Here is a 16354-nt window from a genome sequence, read left to right on the forward strand (position 1 = left end):
ATAAAGTTTTTTTTTTTTTTTGATCAGGTAGTTAGCTGTTAGTAACTCACACACCCATGCAGTGGTATCCCAGCGCCAGGACACCTGCACCGACATTGCGGCGAAAGCTAGGCAAAGCCAGACTAATCCACTGCACCGCAGACGCACGAATCCAAAGGATCCCTCAAATCTGCTGACCACGGGATGGACCTGGGATTCGAACGCTAGACCTGGGGGTTCGAACGCTAGACCTGGAATAAAGTTAAGGGTGGAAAAATGACTTTAGCTCTTATATTTATCATATATAATTTATCTTTAATTAAAATTTACTTGGACATTTAATTCAGCCAATGCGCAACGAAGATTTGAGTTTCTAGATAATCCGACCTTAACAAGCGTGATCGAGTTCTTCAATCATTAGTGATATGAATGTCAGCTTATTAGATTTACATATAAAAAAATATGAATGTCAACTTCATTTATCTCTTTTTGGACATTATAGGTGGTTCCATTAAGTTTTTGAACTACAATGAGTTACTTTTTGAAACATGGCTTCATCAAGTTTTTTTTCTTTTGCTAAAATTGCTCCATCATGAATTCTTCTCACTCAGATTCGTCTTGAGATAATTTTTCCTCACCTGGATTCCACTCCTCACTCGTATTTCCCTTAAAGAAATACTCTTCGCCCAGATACACTTTGAGAAGATTTCTCCTCACCTGGATTCCACTCCTCACTTGGATTTCCTTTGAAGGGAATACTCCTCACCTAAATTCAGTTTGAGAAGATTTCCCCTCACCTGAATTCCACTCCTCACTTGGATTTCCTTCGAAGGGAATACTCCTCACCTAAATTCGGTTTGAGAAGATTTCCCCTCACCTGAATTCCACTCCTCACTTGGATTTCCCTTGAAGGGAAGGGAATACTCCCCACCTAATTAAATTCGGTTTGAGAAGATTTCCCCTTATCTGGATTCCACTCTTCACTCGAATTTCCCTTGAAGGGAATACTTCTACCCATATTCGCTTTGAGGAAATGAGAGATTTGTCCTCACACAGATTTATATTTAGGGGATTCACTTTGAGAGGATTTCTCTTCACCCAGGTTCGCTTTGGGGAGGATTTCTTTCAATTAGGAGAGCATTTTATATTGAATATAATGATGTTTGTATTTTTTCAATTCGGAAAACATTTTATATTAAATATAATTTCATTTTATAATGATGCTTTTTAACCATACGACTATAAGAGGGGTAAGGAATATTTCTATATATTTTTTTAATTAAAAAATAAATAGTAAATAACTATATATGTTGTAAATTAAGTGCCTCCAATTTGTTGATTTTTTTTATACGAATCTTTTTTCCTTTTTTCCTTTTTGCCTTTTCCCATGATTTGTTGTATATATGGCGGGACTCTTGGCTACCAGACTCCTACCCTCGCAGTCCGACTACTCCGCAACCCAGAGACGCACCGAAAAAGGTATGTGAACTAATCTGTCCACATACAAAGAATTGGAATATACAGAAACTAGAGCAGTGGTTTGCTCCAGTGGATATAGAGCTGATCCTAAAAATACCTCTAAGCAAACGAGCTCCCCGAGACAGGCTAGTTTGGCATTTCAATACCAAGGGCCTATTCACTACAAAAAGCGCTTACTATGTGGCAAGGGACCAAGCGTTGGGGCTGGTTTTAGCTCCCCCACGAATTCCGGATGCATATGACAAGCTATGGCAAGCTATATGGACTGCAAAGGTCCCAAACAAAGTTGCTTTGCAGGTCTGGAGGACATGCGTCAATATTCTACCAAATAGAAGCTGCTTGAGTACAAAAGGATATACAGGAGAATTAACATGCCCATTGTGTGAAAATGGAATGGAAGAAAACATCCACGTATTCACAACTTGCGATTATGCTAAAGAAATCTGGGCAGCAGCGACAATAGCTCGGCCACAGGGTGACTTCGCAGATATAAAAGAATGGCTCCTACGTTCGGTATCCGTGACAAGCAAGGAAGGGTTTGCAAAAATAATGATGCTGATATGGGGAATCTGGAAAAATCGAAACACCCAGGTGTGGGAAGGAAAAAAACAACATCCTCGTGATGTTGTATTGATGACTATGAGCTGGCTAGAGGACTTCCTGAAAGCAAATAACAATGAACATCCTCATAGGGACAGAACCAAACGTTGGGAGAAGCCCCCTGAGACCTGGTTGAAATGCAATGTAGATGGTGCCTTTATAGCACAGGTGGGACTAAGTGGAGCTGGCATGGTATTCAGAGACGATAGAGGCCAGTTTCGAGCAGCAGCTATGAGACCTTTATCAGCAATTACCACACCTTTCCATGCCGAACTGCAGGCCATGCATGAAGCCGCTCAAATGGCAGCTGGAATGAACTACCAAAAAGTCATTTTTGAGACTGACTGTTCTACGCTGGCAGCTGCACTAAATCAAGAAGAACGAGATTGCTCTTTGCATGGTTTCCTGATAGACGATGTCAAAGATTTCATGCACCAACATGGGGAGTATATAATCATCTACGCTCCACGTGAGACCAACAAGATAGCCCACAACTTAGCTAGTAAAGCTTGTAATAGTAATAGCCAAAACTGGTTTGGCACTGCTCCCGTATTTATAAGGGATGCCATTCTAAACGAGTGTTCTCGTTGATCTGCTTTAATAAAATTCTTTTCAAAAAAAAAAAAAAATGATTTTATAGTCTTTTACCTATGTATAGGTGCAGCGCCTCCAATTCCTTCTCCACGACTCTTAGGGTGCAGCAGATTGGCCTTCATCTCTGTTCGGGTTTTCTCCACTCCCAACACAAAGTTGCAGACCCATAATTCCTCGCAAACCAATCTCTCTTCCTCTCACTTTAAAGCTTTTCTTTTCTGCTTCAGGTTTGTTCTCTTCCCGAATATTCTCAGATTCGTTTTCCGTTTCCGTCTTCAGGTTCGTTCTCTCTCTCTCTCTCTCTCTCTCTCTCTCAGTTTTTCATTGATTTAAAGCTTTGTTTCATTCAAGCTTTGATTTATTTTCGATTAAACCTCTGGGTTGTTGTTGTTCATGTTTCTGGCCCCGTTTTGTTTTCCTATGATTCTTCGATGTCTAGAAGTTTATGGTTTTCTGAATTAGACGGTGAGTTCCCAGGTTAACCAATCACTAGAGGATCAATATATAGTTTCATTTAATTATTAGATTATATAATCAATGAGACATTATGCTACCAAGTCTGAGGCAGAAGGACCAGACCCATAAAATGCATTTACACCATTAGATTATATAATCATTCACTTTCTGTTCTAGAGAATAAGGATTCTGCTTGAGAAATTTCTGATCAATCCATGTTCATTTCCTTTTCCATTTTGGTGTAGTGTTGTTTCCGAAGTAAGTTCTGTGCCAAGTTTGTTTTGTAATAGTAAGTAGTGCATGCCATTTTACATTTGGATTCAGAAACCCTTCCGGAAGTTTTAGCCTATTAGATAAGTGGCTTGATTATGAACTAGTAGGAGTTGTGGATGGTTTTTTCTACCAATCGAGTTGGGGATATTTTAATCTTAAATTGCGCTTAAATTTGTTTTGACATTCCATAGTTGGCTACTGAAAGTGATATTGCAATCTTCAGGTGTCTGTCATTCAGTCCTGCTCCCAAAGTATCAATAAGGTGTTACAAGCTTTGCAGCAGAAGTTCCCAGCCGCGTCAAAGACTCAGTTAAGGATAAGTAGACCTGGGTCTGAACCTAAGCGGTACTCTATTATCCCTTTATGCAAGATCTGCTGGAGTAGCGTGATAACAGAGCACATCCAAGGCATTTTGAACTCTTTGTACTCATTTCACTGGAGCTTGACTAGAGATTGGGAGTTGAGGTATGTGAATCTTTTTCATTACATATAAAATTCATAGCAAATAATTATTGAACTTTGTTGATACCCTTGATGGTATGCTTTAATACTTGAGGTGTTTGCTTTACTTAATAAAACTATAAATCTAACCAAATATTACATGAATAAAACTCTAAAACAGACCAAGTCTTACTTTTCTTTGTTATTGTTATTTTTTAGTGCCCATTTATAGGGTAATCTTTGTTTGTAAATGTCAGGGGATCCAAAATGAATAGAGAGTGGATTCATTCTAAAAACAAACTCAGCCAAGAATACAAGGATGGTATTCAGTCTTTCATTGATATTGCAAAACATCATTTGGATGCAAATAATGAGACATTATGTCCTTGTGTTAAGTGTCAGAATTATGAACCACATTCTCTTTCAGTTATAAGATACCATTTAGCTAAGAATGGGATGGCAGTGACTTATGAGACATGGACTGAACATGGAGAAACAAAGGTACCGCAAATGGATGTCGATCAAGAGGAGCGTGGACCAAATGATGATGTGTTTGATATTTTGAATGATGTATTCCCACAAGAAAATCGAATGGATCAAGATTTAGAGGGGGATGATGATTCATTGGGAAGTAGTCAAGAACATGCTGAGGTGGACGATGGGTCCAATATGCATAGGGTAGAAGCTGATAAGTATGAAAAATTGCTTGCTGAAGCTGAAAGAGAGTTCTTCCCTGGTTCCTAATTTAGTGTTTTAACGGCTATGGTAAAGCTGATGCATTGCAAAGTCCTCAATCATTGGACTAATAAGTCTTTTGATATGCTCTGGATTATTCAATGTCGGATGCTCTGGGAATTCTCCTTTTTTTTTTTTTACATGGTTTAAATTTCAAGTTAGTATTGATTTCCACTCTTGATATTTGCTATAAAGATAATTTTATTTAGCTTACTTATGGATTTTCATTCTTGATATTAACTTTTGCTGTTCGATTTTCGTTACATTATGCAGTTGGATCGATATGTGGCTAGGAGCATGAAGGTTAATTATGTGGTAGGCTCCTACCTTGATCCCCTTATAGTTAAGGTACCCTTTCTTATTTGGGTCTGTTGGTCTGATCACATGTTTTATCTCATGTTTGTTTGCTTGTCTTTAATTGTCAAACTCAAGTTAAACCATTGATATCTTGTGTGTATTTTTGTTTTGATTAGTTGGTAAGCATTCAGTGTGCGGTTTTGGTACTGGAAAATTCTACAATATGTTAACGTATGACATGCATACAATTGCCTTAAAAGTTGTAAAATGAGTCCTCAAAATAGTAATATTAGTCCTCAAAGTGGTAACATGAGTCCTTAAAGTGGTAAATTTTCTTAGTTACTACATGAGTCCTCAAAATAGTAATATTAGTCCTCAAAGTGGTAACATGAGTCCTTAAAGTGATAAATTTTCTTAGTTTACCATATGAGTCCTCAAAATAGTAATATTAGTCCTCAAAGTGGTAACATGAGTCTTTAAAGTGGTAAAAATAGTTGATGTATGAGAAATGTTAACATACCATAGCTTTACCCTTTGGTACTAAAAACTAACTTTTGTTTAATTTGATATTTTGCACTTATTAAATAATGTTTTATGCTCATCATGAATCCATTTCTATACAACATTATGATTGCTTTCTTTGATGTTTCCTTATGAAATCCTGTTTACTCCTTTCAATATTCTTTTATCAAGGTCCAACATATATTTTCATTTCCTCAGTTTCATGAATTTTCTTGGAGTCAGCGGTATTTTATGATTAAAGCTTTTGGTGCAGGTATACTAATCAGACACATGTTCAAGGATAGTCCATATGCCTCTGGTTCTCCATCAAAAGCCGTCTGCATTATTGATCTTAATTTGTTACAGATATTATTTATAGTTGAAGACTTGTGAAGCATATTATGAAAGTGTTCAATTTGTTAATGTTTGTTGGATTTGAAAAAAGAGTTGATGTTAGGCTCTGTTTATTACTAATAAATTCAAATTTTTGGTAAAAACAAATTCTATTTATATAATTGGCGACAACCATTAGATTTGTTGTCTAATATAATTCAATAATTTATTAAAAATAAAAATAAAAATTTAATTTAAAAATAATTTAAAATTTGAGAATAAAAGGAGACGAAGTGAGTTTCGTCTCCTATTAGTCTGATTGGCACCATTAAATTTAAAATATAAAATAAAAAAATTAAAAGAAGACGGAGTGTGTTTCGTCCCCTATTTGTCCGATTGACGCCATTAAATTTGAAAAAAAAATATTTTAATTTGAATAAAAAGAGACGGAGTGAGTTTCGTCCCCTATTTGTCTAATTGGCGCCAATTTATTTTATTTTCCCTCCATTCTCTCAATGCTCAATGAGAATGGGGGATGAAATTTCATTGAATAGGGGACAATTTTTATTTCTTCTCCAAATACATTAGGAGACGGAATTTATCGGTAGTTGCCTTAAACAATTTGGGACGAGCTTTAGGAGACGACTTTAGCCACAAAACGGTTCCGTCTCAAATTTTTTTGGGGGACGAATTCTCAGCTATTAGAGACAAAATAAATTTGTCTCTGAATGGGTTTTCTCTAGTAGTGCAGGCTGCAGGCTCTTCGGCCTCTGAAATTGTCAAAGTGTATTTTTTTTTTCGGTGGTTTAAAGCTATGGGGCTCTCACTTGGACAATATTAAGTCTTTGGAGAAGCCCTCACACAATGGTTTTCTAATTTTTGTTGTCTGAATGTCAAATTTTAAATTTTGAGTTTGCCTCCCCTCTTAAACTGGTTGGGGGGAAATGGCTGGGGAGGGGGGGAAATGGCTGGAAGGACTTGTTTCTGTCTTGCGTACATATCTCAGATTTAGGGCTTCGGAGTCAGGGATTGGTACCAGAAAGCCAAGGCTTCGGAGGTGGTGGATTTAGAGTTTAGGGCTTCAAAGTGGGCGTAGCTGTGGAGTGAGTCGGGGAGAGAGTCGGGGGTCAGATAGCTGTGGAGTTGTGAAAAGAGAGAGTCAGGCTAGACAAGCCATTAGTTGATGCATATATGCATGTATAAGGCATCAGACCACGTTTTCCATATACATGTTGTCTGATTTTGCACACATTAAATTTGAGTTGTGGCAGCAAGAAAGGAAAGTTCCCACTACTTGTAAGTAAAGTTCAGTTTGGGAGTGAAGGAATGAGTGGCATATGGAGATGCATCGAAACCTCTAATATATTTTCCTTGATCATACAACACAAAAACAAAAACTGTTGTGTGACAATTTGCAAACTTCACTCATACAACAGATATAACTATTCTGTTGTACAATGAAGTACCAATTTGGAGCCAAATTTGGGGTTGATCTAGGAGGGAAATCTGCCGCTAATTTTTTTTTCATTCACACAACGAACTATTCTTATAACTGTTGTGCAATGATCTACTAGGTAAAAAGTTTAGAATTTTAACCACCTTATACAACGCAAGTTTTGTAAACGTGTTGTGTGATTCACTTTTCTTCATCACACAACACTTTTTTTTTTTCGTTGTGCAAAAAGTGTTGTGTGTTTAAGTTATTGGTGTAGTGTCATCTCTTCAGCCCATTGGTTTCTCATTCTTTCATACCTAATAAGCAATCTTCTTCTTAGGACCTAATAACCACCGACGTACTCTTCATATGATTCAGCTGTCAGTGATGGCACCTTGGAAAATTTTGGTGATTTGGTCATTCGGCTATACGTGGGGTGGGTCGTTTACAACAGTGGAACGAGGAGCAAACATGAGTTTTACAAGTTTCTTAGTGTTAATGTCGATAATGATTAATGAGACATACTCTACAATGTCCTAAATTTTTGAAAAAAAAAACCTAGACATATTCTACGACATCCTACATTTTTGCTCAATGTCCGAATTTCTCTAGTCTCTCACCGAAGCTTTACCTATGAATTACTAGGCAGTCGAGCAAATCATCCAATATCAATTAATCAAAGATCGTTGTCTTTTGTTGCGAGCTTGCACCGACTCTTCATATATATGATCTAGTTGTCAATAATGCATACATTCGTAATGTCTAGTTACCTTATTTTGCTTAACTCTAAACTCAACCCCTCCCAATGGCAAACCAGAACCTCAATGCATACACTCTTAACTAACAAAGAGGGTTTATTTCCAAAAACAAAAAACAAAGAGGGTTTAATAAATTCCTAAAGCCTGATAGTCGCCTCACAGCTTCTTCACTCTCAGAATACTGAGAAATTCAAAGTAAACATCTAAAGCACCTCAACCTCTCCTAAATCCAAAGATTTTAATATACCTAATACTAGTCAATCATATCTCTTAATGCAAACATTTCTAATACTAGTCAACCATAACCCAACTAATTTGAATATTAATTTCATATATAAAATGGTTATAGAAGATATATTGTTTGCGAAGAAAAGCATCATTACCTAGCTTTCAAATCCCATCCAGAGAGATTGTCTACTTTCGTCAAAGCTTTCCTCCACTTGTCCACCCTCTCTTTGTTGTCTTTGAAAACTCGTTCGTGCTCAGCAAAGTACTTCTGGAATTTCCTGTGTGCTCAATGGCGGATCCAGGATTGAAGTCTTGGACGGGCTTGAATTTCTTAAACAGAAAACTGAAATCTACGTTGTTGACTCCCTTGTTCGGTAAATGGAAATTCTAACTCGGGTTGAAATGGACCCAACAAAACATAGGTTTTTCGAATACAATCATGCTCATTCACTGGATATTTCCATATGGCACAACGTAATCCAGGATCACGTTCAAGAGCGTTGATATTATTTTGTGGTTTAGGAATGGAAGGTTGAGGTTCAACATCAATATTTGGAGAGGATATGGAAGGTTCAGAAACCACATTTGAACTTGAAGACTCAACATTTGTTCTTTTAAACCATGTGTCAATGAATTTTGATCGCTTCGATTTTGGCTCATGATTTGACATTTTACTCTAAGTCTCTAACACCTATAAATTAAGAAATTAACTTTGAATTAACTACTTTTCATAATAACTAATTTAACAAAAACAAAAGCCACAATTTTATATGCACAATGAAAAGAAAAGAAAAAAGTACCTTGGAAAGCATTAGATTGTAGCTACTCTAATAATGGAGTCCAAATTAAAAGTACTTCCATCCTGCACAAGATCATACATAGATGCACACATGAACAAGAAATTAAAACAAAGAAACCCCAAGAAAGCAACGAATCTTGAAGTAGAAAATGTGCAAATCTTCAAGTCACCGAATCAGCCCACAAATCTAACTCAAATTCCAAAAAATTGAAACCGAAGACGAATCACAAGTTGAAAAAGAAAGGGGGACGAATCACAGCCTACCTGATTTCCAGTCTGCAACCTTCATTCCTCAATCCACGAAAGCTTCAATCCAAATATCCAATAAAACCTACGAAATTGAATTTCACATCAATCTTTAACCCTATAAATTGCCCCAAATTGGATTGATTCAATTAAACAAAATTGAACTTACAAAATTAAACAAAATTGAACTTGATCAGTTCATCAGTTGATCTCTGACTCTCTGAGAGAAGTGGAGAAGGGAGAACCGGCTGAACCACAGGCAGCGAGAGGAGGAGGAAGTGGGAGAGAGTGAGACTGTGAGAGACGATTCTCCAGTTGACCAGTTCGAAACTTCGAATAGGCCGTAGACCCGCAGTCGATGAGTGGACTAGTGGAGTCGGGAGAGACGGCTGAGCCGCAGGCGGCGAGAGGAGGAGGAAGAGGGAGAGAGTGACTGAGTGAGACTATGACTCTGTGAGAGAGTGAGAGACGATAGACGATTCACTGGAGATGACCCGTAGTCGATGAGTGGAGTGGGGAGTTAGTTCGGGTCGGCTACTGCGGGCTTCTATTGTCTAGACAAACCCCAATTAAAGAAAAATGCATACATCTAATTTTTTTTTTGGGCTTCAAAATCTCGGACGGGCTCAAGCCCGTCCTAGTCTGTGCATGGATCTGCCGGTGCGTGTGCTAGTATCCAACCTCCGACGGGTCCACACCACAGAAGATAGGCAAAACCACCGAGCCCGACTCGTCCATGTACTCAACGATCTTGGCGATCTCATCTAAGCACCATGTCGAAGAAGCGTCGTTGCACAAAAGAATGTCGACAAAAATCTTTGATTTCTCAATTGCGTTCAATTAAGAGTGCTGGTGAAATGGGTTTGTTTTTGTTGAGTTCTTTGTCGAATCTGAAAGTGACGATTCCTTTCAGGCAGAGAGCTTTGTACAATTCTCTGTGAAATTTTTATGACTACCCTCGCCTCTGAAACTCAGGAAAACGCGCGTCGAATTTCCAGTGAGGGGAGGAAGGAGGATCTAGGGATTGTGGAGGAGGGAAGAAGAGAAAGAAGAGGTGAGTATGTTGTTTAATTTAGTAGCTGAGGACTGAACTGTTTTAAGGAGTAAAATATATGGAGTAATTAATAGTTAATTCTTATAAATATAAAAATAGAAAAGAAAAAAAAGACCTTTGCCTTTAAACTGATTAGCAGCCCACAAAAACTCAATGTGCCAGCTGATTTCGTCCATAACATGAAAGGAAAAAAAAAAAAACTTCCTGCAGATTGCTCGATCGAATCAAAGATTCAAAGAAACGAAGAGAAGATGTGGCTATCTGCGTGCTAAGAGTCAGAGAACAAAAACCCCTCCAAGGTCTACGAATCTGGACCATTATGTTTATGCCCTGAGAACACATTAGAGAAATGCGAATTTATTTTTTTTTTTTTGACACCCTCATTTTGTATTGATCGTAGTATTCTAAAGGTTTCATAGGCCTAAAGACTAATTTGCTAGGGTCCCGGATGGCCAACATAGCATTGCAGCCCCTCCCCTGCATGTCCATGTTTATAATTCAGTAATTACACTAAGCGAACCCATCGTTCGAACGCAGAGATTTAAGACAATCATAATTGATCAACAATCTCAATTGAAACATATTAGTGGAAAGCCATCTTTATATTCAGAGATTTTCCCAAATTCTATTAGATCAAACCTTCATGTCTAACACCCCTTCTCTTGTCAAAACATTCATCAACAAGGCAACAAGCAATATAATGCCAGATATGTTTATGGGAACAACTTCATGTTGCATTGTGGCTCAATAACTCAATTTGTCTTATGTCGTATATTGTTTTCTTGTATTGGTTCAGGGCCTTGTTATAAAAGCCGTTATAAGGCTATAAGATGATAGCAATAGGGTTTCTCTTGTAATAAAGTTATTGTCTGTTGAGAGTCTAAGAGCTGCCGTCAAACCCTTTAAGAGCAGCTGCCGTCAAACCCTTTAAGAGCTGCTATGTAAACAGGGTTACTATAAACCTTTGTAAACCCTCATTTCATAGTGGAACTCTTTCTCCATACTCCTCCGTTGACATGAACTTTACCGACGTCATCATTTGTATTCTTTAGTTTATTGTTCATTTGTTCTTGCTTTTATATGTGGTTATTGTAGGATTTACACCGCAATGGCGCAATGATTCTCTATACTTCTGGTCGTTGGAATTTGGTGCGGTTTACTTGCACAACACTTCCAACATCTCAAAAGTTTTGGTGAATCAGTTTCACCGTGCAAGATAAAATTAGTTAGCACCTCCTTTTTTTTTTTTTTTTTTTTTTAAGATAAGCGAGAGCATGACAAGCTCTACGTCTTCTGTCGAAGTTTTATTGAAAAATGCAAGAGTATATATGGGCAGGAGGACCTAACCAAAATCTGACCCAGAGATCGAAAGAACAGAAATACGTAACTAAAAAGGAACTTTCTGGAAAGTTCCAAGATGACAACTAATAGCTAACATCAACAATCCAGCAAAACACAGGGCATAAATGTATTAAACTTGTATGAAGGCCATGACACAAAATCCCGACCAAAAGACTGGACTAAGAACTGAGGCAATACGAAGTCCACTCCTGACTACCATCAATTGATGCACCATAATTAATTAGCCAAAGTATCCCGGGCTATTTCCCTCCCGGTACGTAGATATGAGTTACTCCGGCCGGTCCTGAGATCGAATTCAGAGACCTAGTGCGAAAATTTGACAGAGGCCTTATGTTCATTGCATAATGATTTAAAAAAAAAATAGGTACAATAAAAAAAATGTTATGACAAGATCATTCAATAATATAATAATTATTCTCAAACAACTAATCAAAATAACTAAGAAAGTTTCAAATAATGTTAAACGAGACTATAACTCCTAATTCAATATTCATGACGATAACAAACTTCATATGTATCCCTCTCCTCTGTAAGCACTTGTTTGTTGCACCACCCAATAAGCACTTGTAAGGCACATCTTCGAATTTGTGTTGGGTTTAGTTTTATTTCTTTGCACATGTCTCTTTTATAAGGTTAATAAAAACCTAGTAACAAAAGGAAAAAAAAATCTGATTTGCTGACTTACCAAAAAAAAAATCTACTAACAAAAGGAAAAAGAAAATCCTAAACCCTAAAGGAATGTGAGATGTAAAAAAAGACAAAGAAAAAGTGAGAAGAAAAAGATAATCAGGGACACGGAGAGTAAAAGAAAAAGGAAGAAAAAAGAAAAAGAGAAAAGAAAAAAAATCAAGGACACGGAAGGTTTTTAAAAAAAAAAACAAAAAGGAAGAGAAAAGAAGATTAAAAATGGAAGTCTGGGATTCGAACCCGTGACAAGGATATAGAAACCCGCGCGCGCCTTGGCCAGCCTACCAACTGGACTACACAAGATTCTGTGCATGGATGGGGAACAAAATTAATTATATTCATTTACACCTATATATACTCGAAACTCAACGTCGGAGGCCTCCAATTTTCGGAGGCCTTGTGCGGCGGCACTACCTGCACACCCTCAGGGCCGCCCCTAGTTACTCGGAGTTGCAATGGCGTAGTGGCGTACCATCACCAAAGGATTCAACCACCTAGTCCGAAGACTCCAGCCTCCAGGGAATTAACGTTGGAGAAGCAAAGTAGCGCACCACTATTGAGGAGTCCGTTTCAATCCATAAAAGTGCCACTCCCTTAACCTTGAGAAACGCAAGGACCTAAGCATCAAGAGCGCTAGGGACCTTAACACGCGATGCAAAGACATACACAAAGACCACCTCACAGGCACGGATGTAGGGGTGGGCTGAGGTGTGCTGCAGCACACCCCAACATTTTGGGGGGAAAATATTATTATATATATGTATGATTAAGATAAGTTGTGTAGTCTGCAAATAACAAGTAGACAACTATACAAATAAAACTTTTTTCCTCTCTCTCCTCTTTTTCAGTTATGTCTCCTCCTCTCTCTACCCGGTTTTGCATTTCTCATACTCAACTCTCTCTAATTCTCTTTGCACATCATTATTATAGGGGTCAGTCTCTCTTCTTTCCTGCACTCATTCTCATTCTCTCAACCTTGCGAAGGAATTACACTTTAACTCTCTTCTATAATGAAATTTTTGACTCAATTAGAATGTAATTTATGTTAGAATTTGAGTATTTATCGATTTCTTGATGTAAGTAATTAAATCTATTGATCCCTAAAAATTTAGCCCACCTCAAATTTAATTCCTGGCTCCGTGCCTGCCACCTCATGATCACTGCACGAACAATTCCGCTGAAACCCGCGCGCTTTGGATTCCTAGAAGAACCATCGCTGTTTTTTTTTAATCAAGGATCAGTGATAAATTTGGGAGTCGCTGGCCTGAGTTGAGGCAGCCGCAGAAAATCAAACATTGGGATGCAGGAGTGAAAGGTGGAAGAAGCAAACACTAGCCGCCTCTATTTCAAAAGATTTAGGAATTTATTTTAACCAAAGCATTTTAATTTTTCTTTTCTTTGAGTTTGAAGCTCTTTTCATTTTTTAATTGAAGCTTTTTCTTTCTTATAGTTTTTTACTTTTTTATGATCTGAATTAATTTTATTTCCTCTAATTTTTTTTATCTATGTGGCAATGCCAATCAACAGCAACCACCGTACGTACGTCAGTATTGACACGTCAGCAGCTAACAAATTTTTAAGGAATAATGATTAACCAAGATAAGTTGCGATATTGATTCTCAAAAAAAAAACGTTGCCATATGTAAATGACAACATTTAACACATAAATATAAAATTTAAAACGCCCTTCATAATTCGATAAAATATTATTATTTTAAAAATCTCTAGTGCAAAAGACAATCGTAACCTTAAAATACCAAAGTAAAATAAAACATAACAATAACTATTTGGGAGTAGCTAGCTGACCATAGTATTAGAATTATAAATTCAAAAACTTGGCCGGACACCTTTGTTCCCAACACTTTCCTAATCTTCTCAGATCTGCAGTCCATGATGATCCCGAAGATATTGAATTGCATCAGACGCGGCTCTATTCCGAAGCACCTTACGTGAACCACTATATCTTACATCTGCGATGACCTGGTTGTTATTCATTATAATCCTACACCTAGGGTTCCCATCCTGACAATCCATCTTTTCAAGTAGGTTAAATCTCGCTTTCACAGAAGAAGAAGACCACAGTTGTTCGGTTGGCTTTTGTCTATAGTTTTCATACTCAATATTCAAATTCCCCAATATCTTGCCAATTACATGTCCAGTAGTAGCCAAATTTTTCTGGGAGTCGACCCACACGGCTCCGATAATGGCCTCCACCATGTCAGCAAGAAACTTTGGCTCATCGATTCGGCCATTCGAGTGAATGGGGTAGTCGAGCATCTGTTGCCTTAATTTTAAAACTTCTCTATTAACTTCATTCACGTCACCATGCATCAAGTGTTGGTCCAACCCATTCCTCACGCACGCACGTGCAAGGTTTTCATTGTCGACGTTTACTGATTTCAGTGTGTGTATATGACACTCGGTAATATTTTCGGGGTCAGTGTCATAAATGAGTGATCCAACATGCAACCCTAGTGTTAGGTCCCCAAGAGTCTCTAGCGCTCCATTGTTGAAAGTTGGATCATAGGAGGAGTGAGTACACGCCCGGATCAAAAGAGATGGATCAGTAAATTGATAATCTATGATCTGGGCTATTTGGCCTACGTCCATGGCGAGCAAAAGAGAATTTGTGAAGAATTCTTCGCAAGTTGTTATAAGCTAAATAACTTGGTTGCGATGAGATTGTCTCCGATGAGTACCTTTTATAGGCTTTAGCCAATACATTATTTGGAAAGTAAAATTCCTACTTAGACTAAGATCGAGAAAATTAAACCTATTCCCTTTTTGAGTAAGTATTGAGGGAATAATTTTGATACAAGATTTCTTTCTGCCTTTCTTGACTATAATCCAAGTGGGCTCCAGTTTTAGAAAATTACCGAAAGAAACTCAATTTCTTTATTCCTTAAGGGAATAATTAACTCCAACTTCCCCAGTTTAATTAAAAAGCTATCAAAAGAAATTAAATTTCCTTATTTCTTGAAGGATTTGATTTGAACTTTGATGCGTTTAGGAGTTTTAGTCTAGTCATTGGTATGGCATCGCGCTCCCTAGTCAAGTCAGGCTCCACAGCACCCTTGGACTCCACAGAGCCACCACTTCCTCCACTTCGTTTATTATATATAGCAACTAATTAATCAGTTACTTGGTTGAGCGTGATTTTAGTAATTAGGAGTTTCATCTTGATTGGGCATGATTATTTGTTGATTGATTATAGTACGTAAGTAATTAGTAACTTGGTTGGTGTTGATGGACTGCTTGTATGATATCTGTTTAAGCTAACCCTGCACCCAATGTACAAAGTTTATTGATATATGCATCCTAGAAGCTGATATGTGTTGACTATAAACTATTTTTTATAACTAGGTCACGATTGTCACTGGCCTATTTATTCTCCATAACAGAGCTGTGGTAATTATTTTATTGTTAAATTAATCAGTTTTTTCCTACTTCTTTTTTTTTTTTTTTTTTTTTTTATCGAGATCAGTGTTAAGACCAGAGATTATCCATGTCGGAGGGTCATATTAGAACGTTTCATTCCCCCTGGCTACCAATAATAAATTGAGATCTAACTCCAATTAACATCGACGGGATTCAAACCCGGGTGTCAGGATATCAAACTTGGAGGCTCTTACCAACTCAGCCATCTGTGGTTGTTTCCTTTTGTTCTTTAATTGTTCTTCAACTTTTTATTTATTTTTTATTTTTAATATAGACGTCAATTTTTATCTTCACCCCACTCATTTCATGATGTCTGTGAAATTTAAACATGCATGTGACATCCAAGTTGTCAGTTATTTCAAATAACCAACAGGCCACTACTCACCAATGTTGTTCTTCAACTTGAGAACGTGTTGCAACTAATTAGGAGGGGTTTGATATCTTATCAGTATTAAAACATCTCATACAAGTGTAGCTCTCTTTCTTAATTGCCCTGATCAAGCAAACCTGCTTGCTTTTTATTTTTTATTTTTTTTATCAGATAAACAACTCAAATGCTACAATTAGTCTTTCGTGAATCGAACTCACAACCTTCCATTTATGAAAGGGAGACTATACCACTAGATCAAATGGTATTGGGCTGAAGCAAGGTAAGTTGT

General features: G+C 37.5%; 2 protein-coding genes across 2 annotated transcripts; one reads left to right on the plus strand and one right to left on the minus strand.

Moving 5' to 3' along the window:
• The first annotated feature begins 1851 nt into the window (after window positions 1-1851).
• LOC133742816 (uncharacterized) lies at window positions 1852-5856 on the plus strand. Its single transcript, XM_062170495.1, has 6 exons — window positions 1852-2569; window positions 2699-2931; window positions 3605-3846; window positions 4080-4714; window positions 4831-4905; window positions 5630-5856. Exons 1-4 carry the CDS (start codon window positions 1852-1854, stop codon window positions 4564-4566), a joined length of 1680 nt encoding a protein of 559 aa, XP_062026479.1. The 3' UTR covers window positions 4567-4714; window positions 4831-4905; window positions 5630-5856.
• Window positions 5857-14132: 8276 nt separating this feature from the next.
• LOC133742817 (ribonuclease 3-like protein 3) lies at window positions 14133-14867 on the minus strand. The gene has a single exon (XM_062170496.1). The coding sequence runs from the start codon at window positions 14865-14867 to the stop codon at window positions 14133-14135; it is 735 nt and encodes a 244-aa protein (XP_062026480.1).
• Between the last annotated feature and the right edge of the window lie 1487 nt (window positions 14868-16354).

This window comes from Rosa rugosa, chromosome 4, assembly GCF_958449725.1.
Source record: "Rosa rugosa chromosome 4, drRosRugo1.1, whole genome shotgun sequence".
Classification (NCBI taxonomy): Eukaryota; Viridiplantae; Streptophyta; class Magnoliopsida; order Rosales; family Rosaceae; genus Rosa; species Rosa rugosa.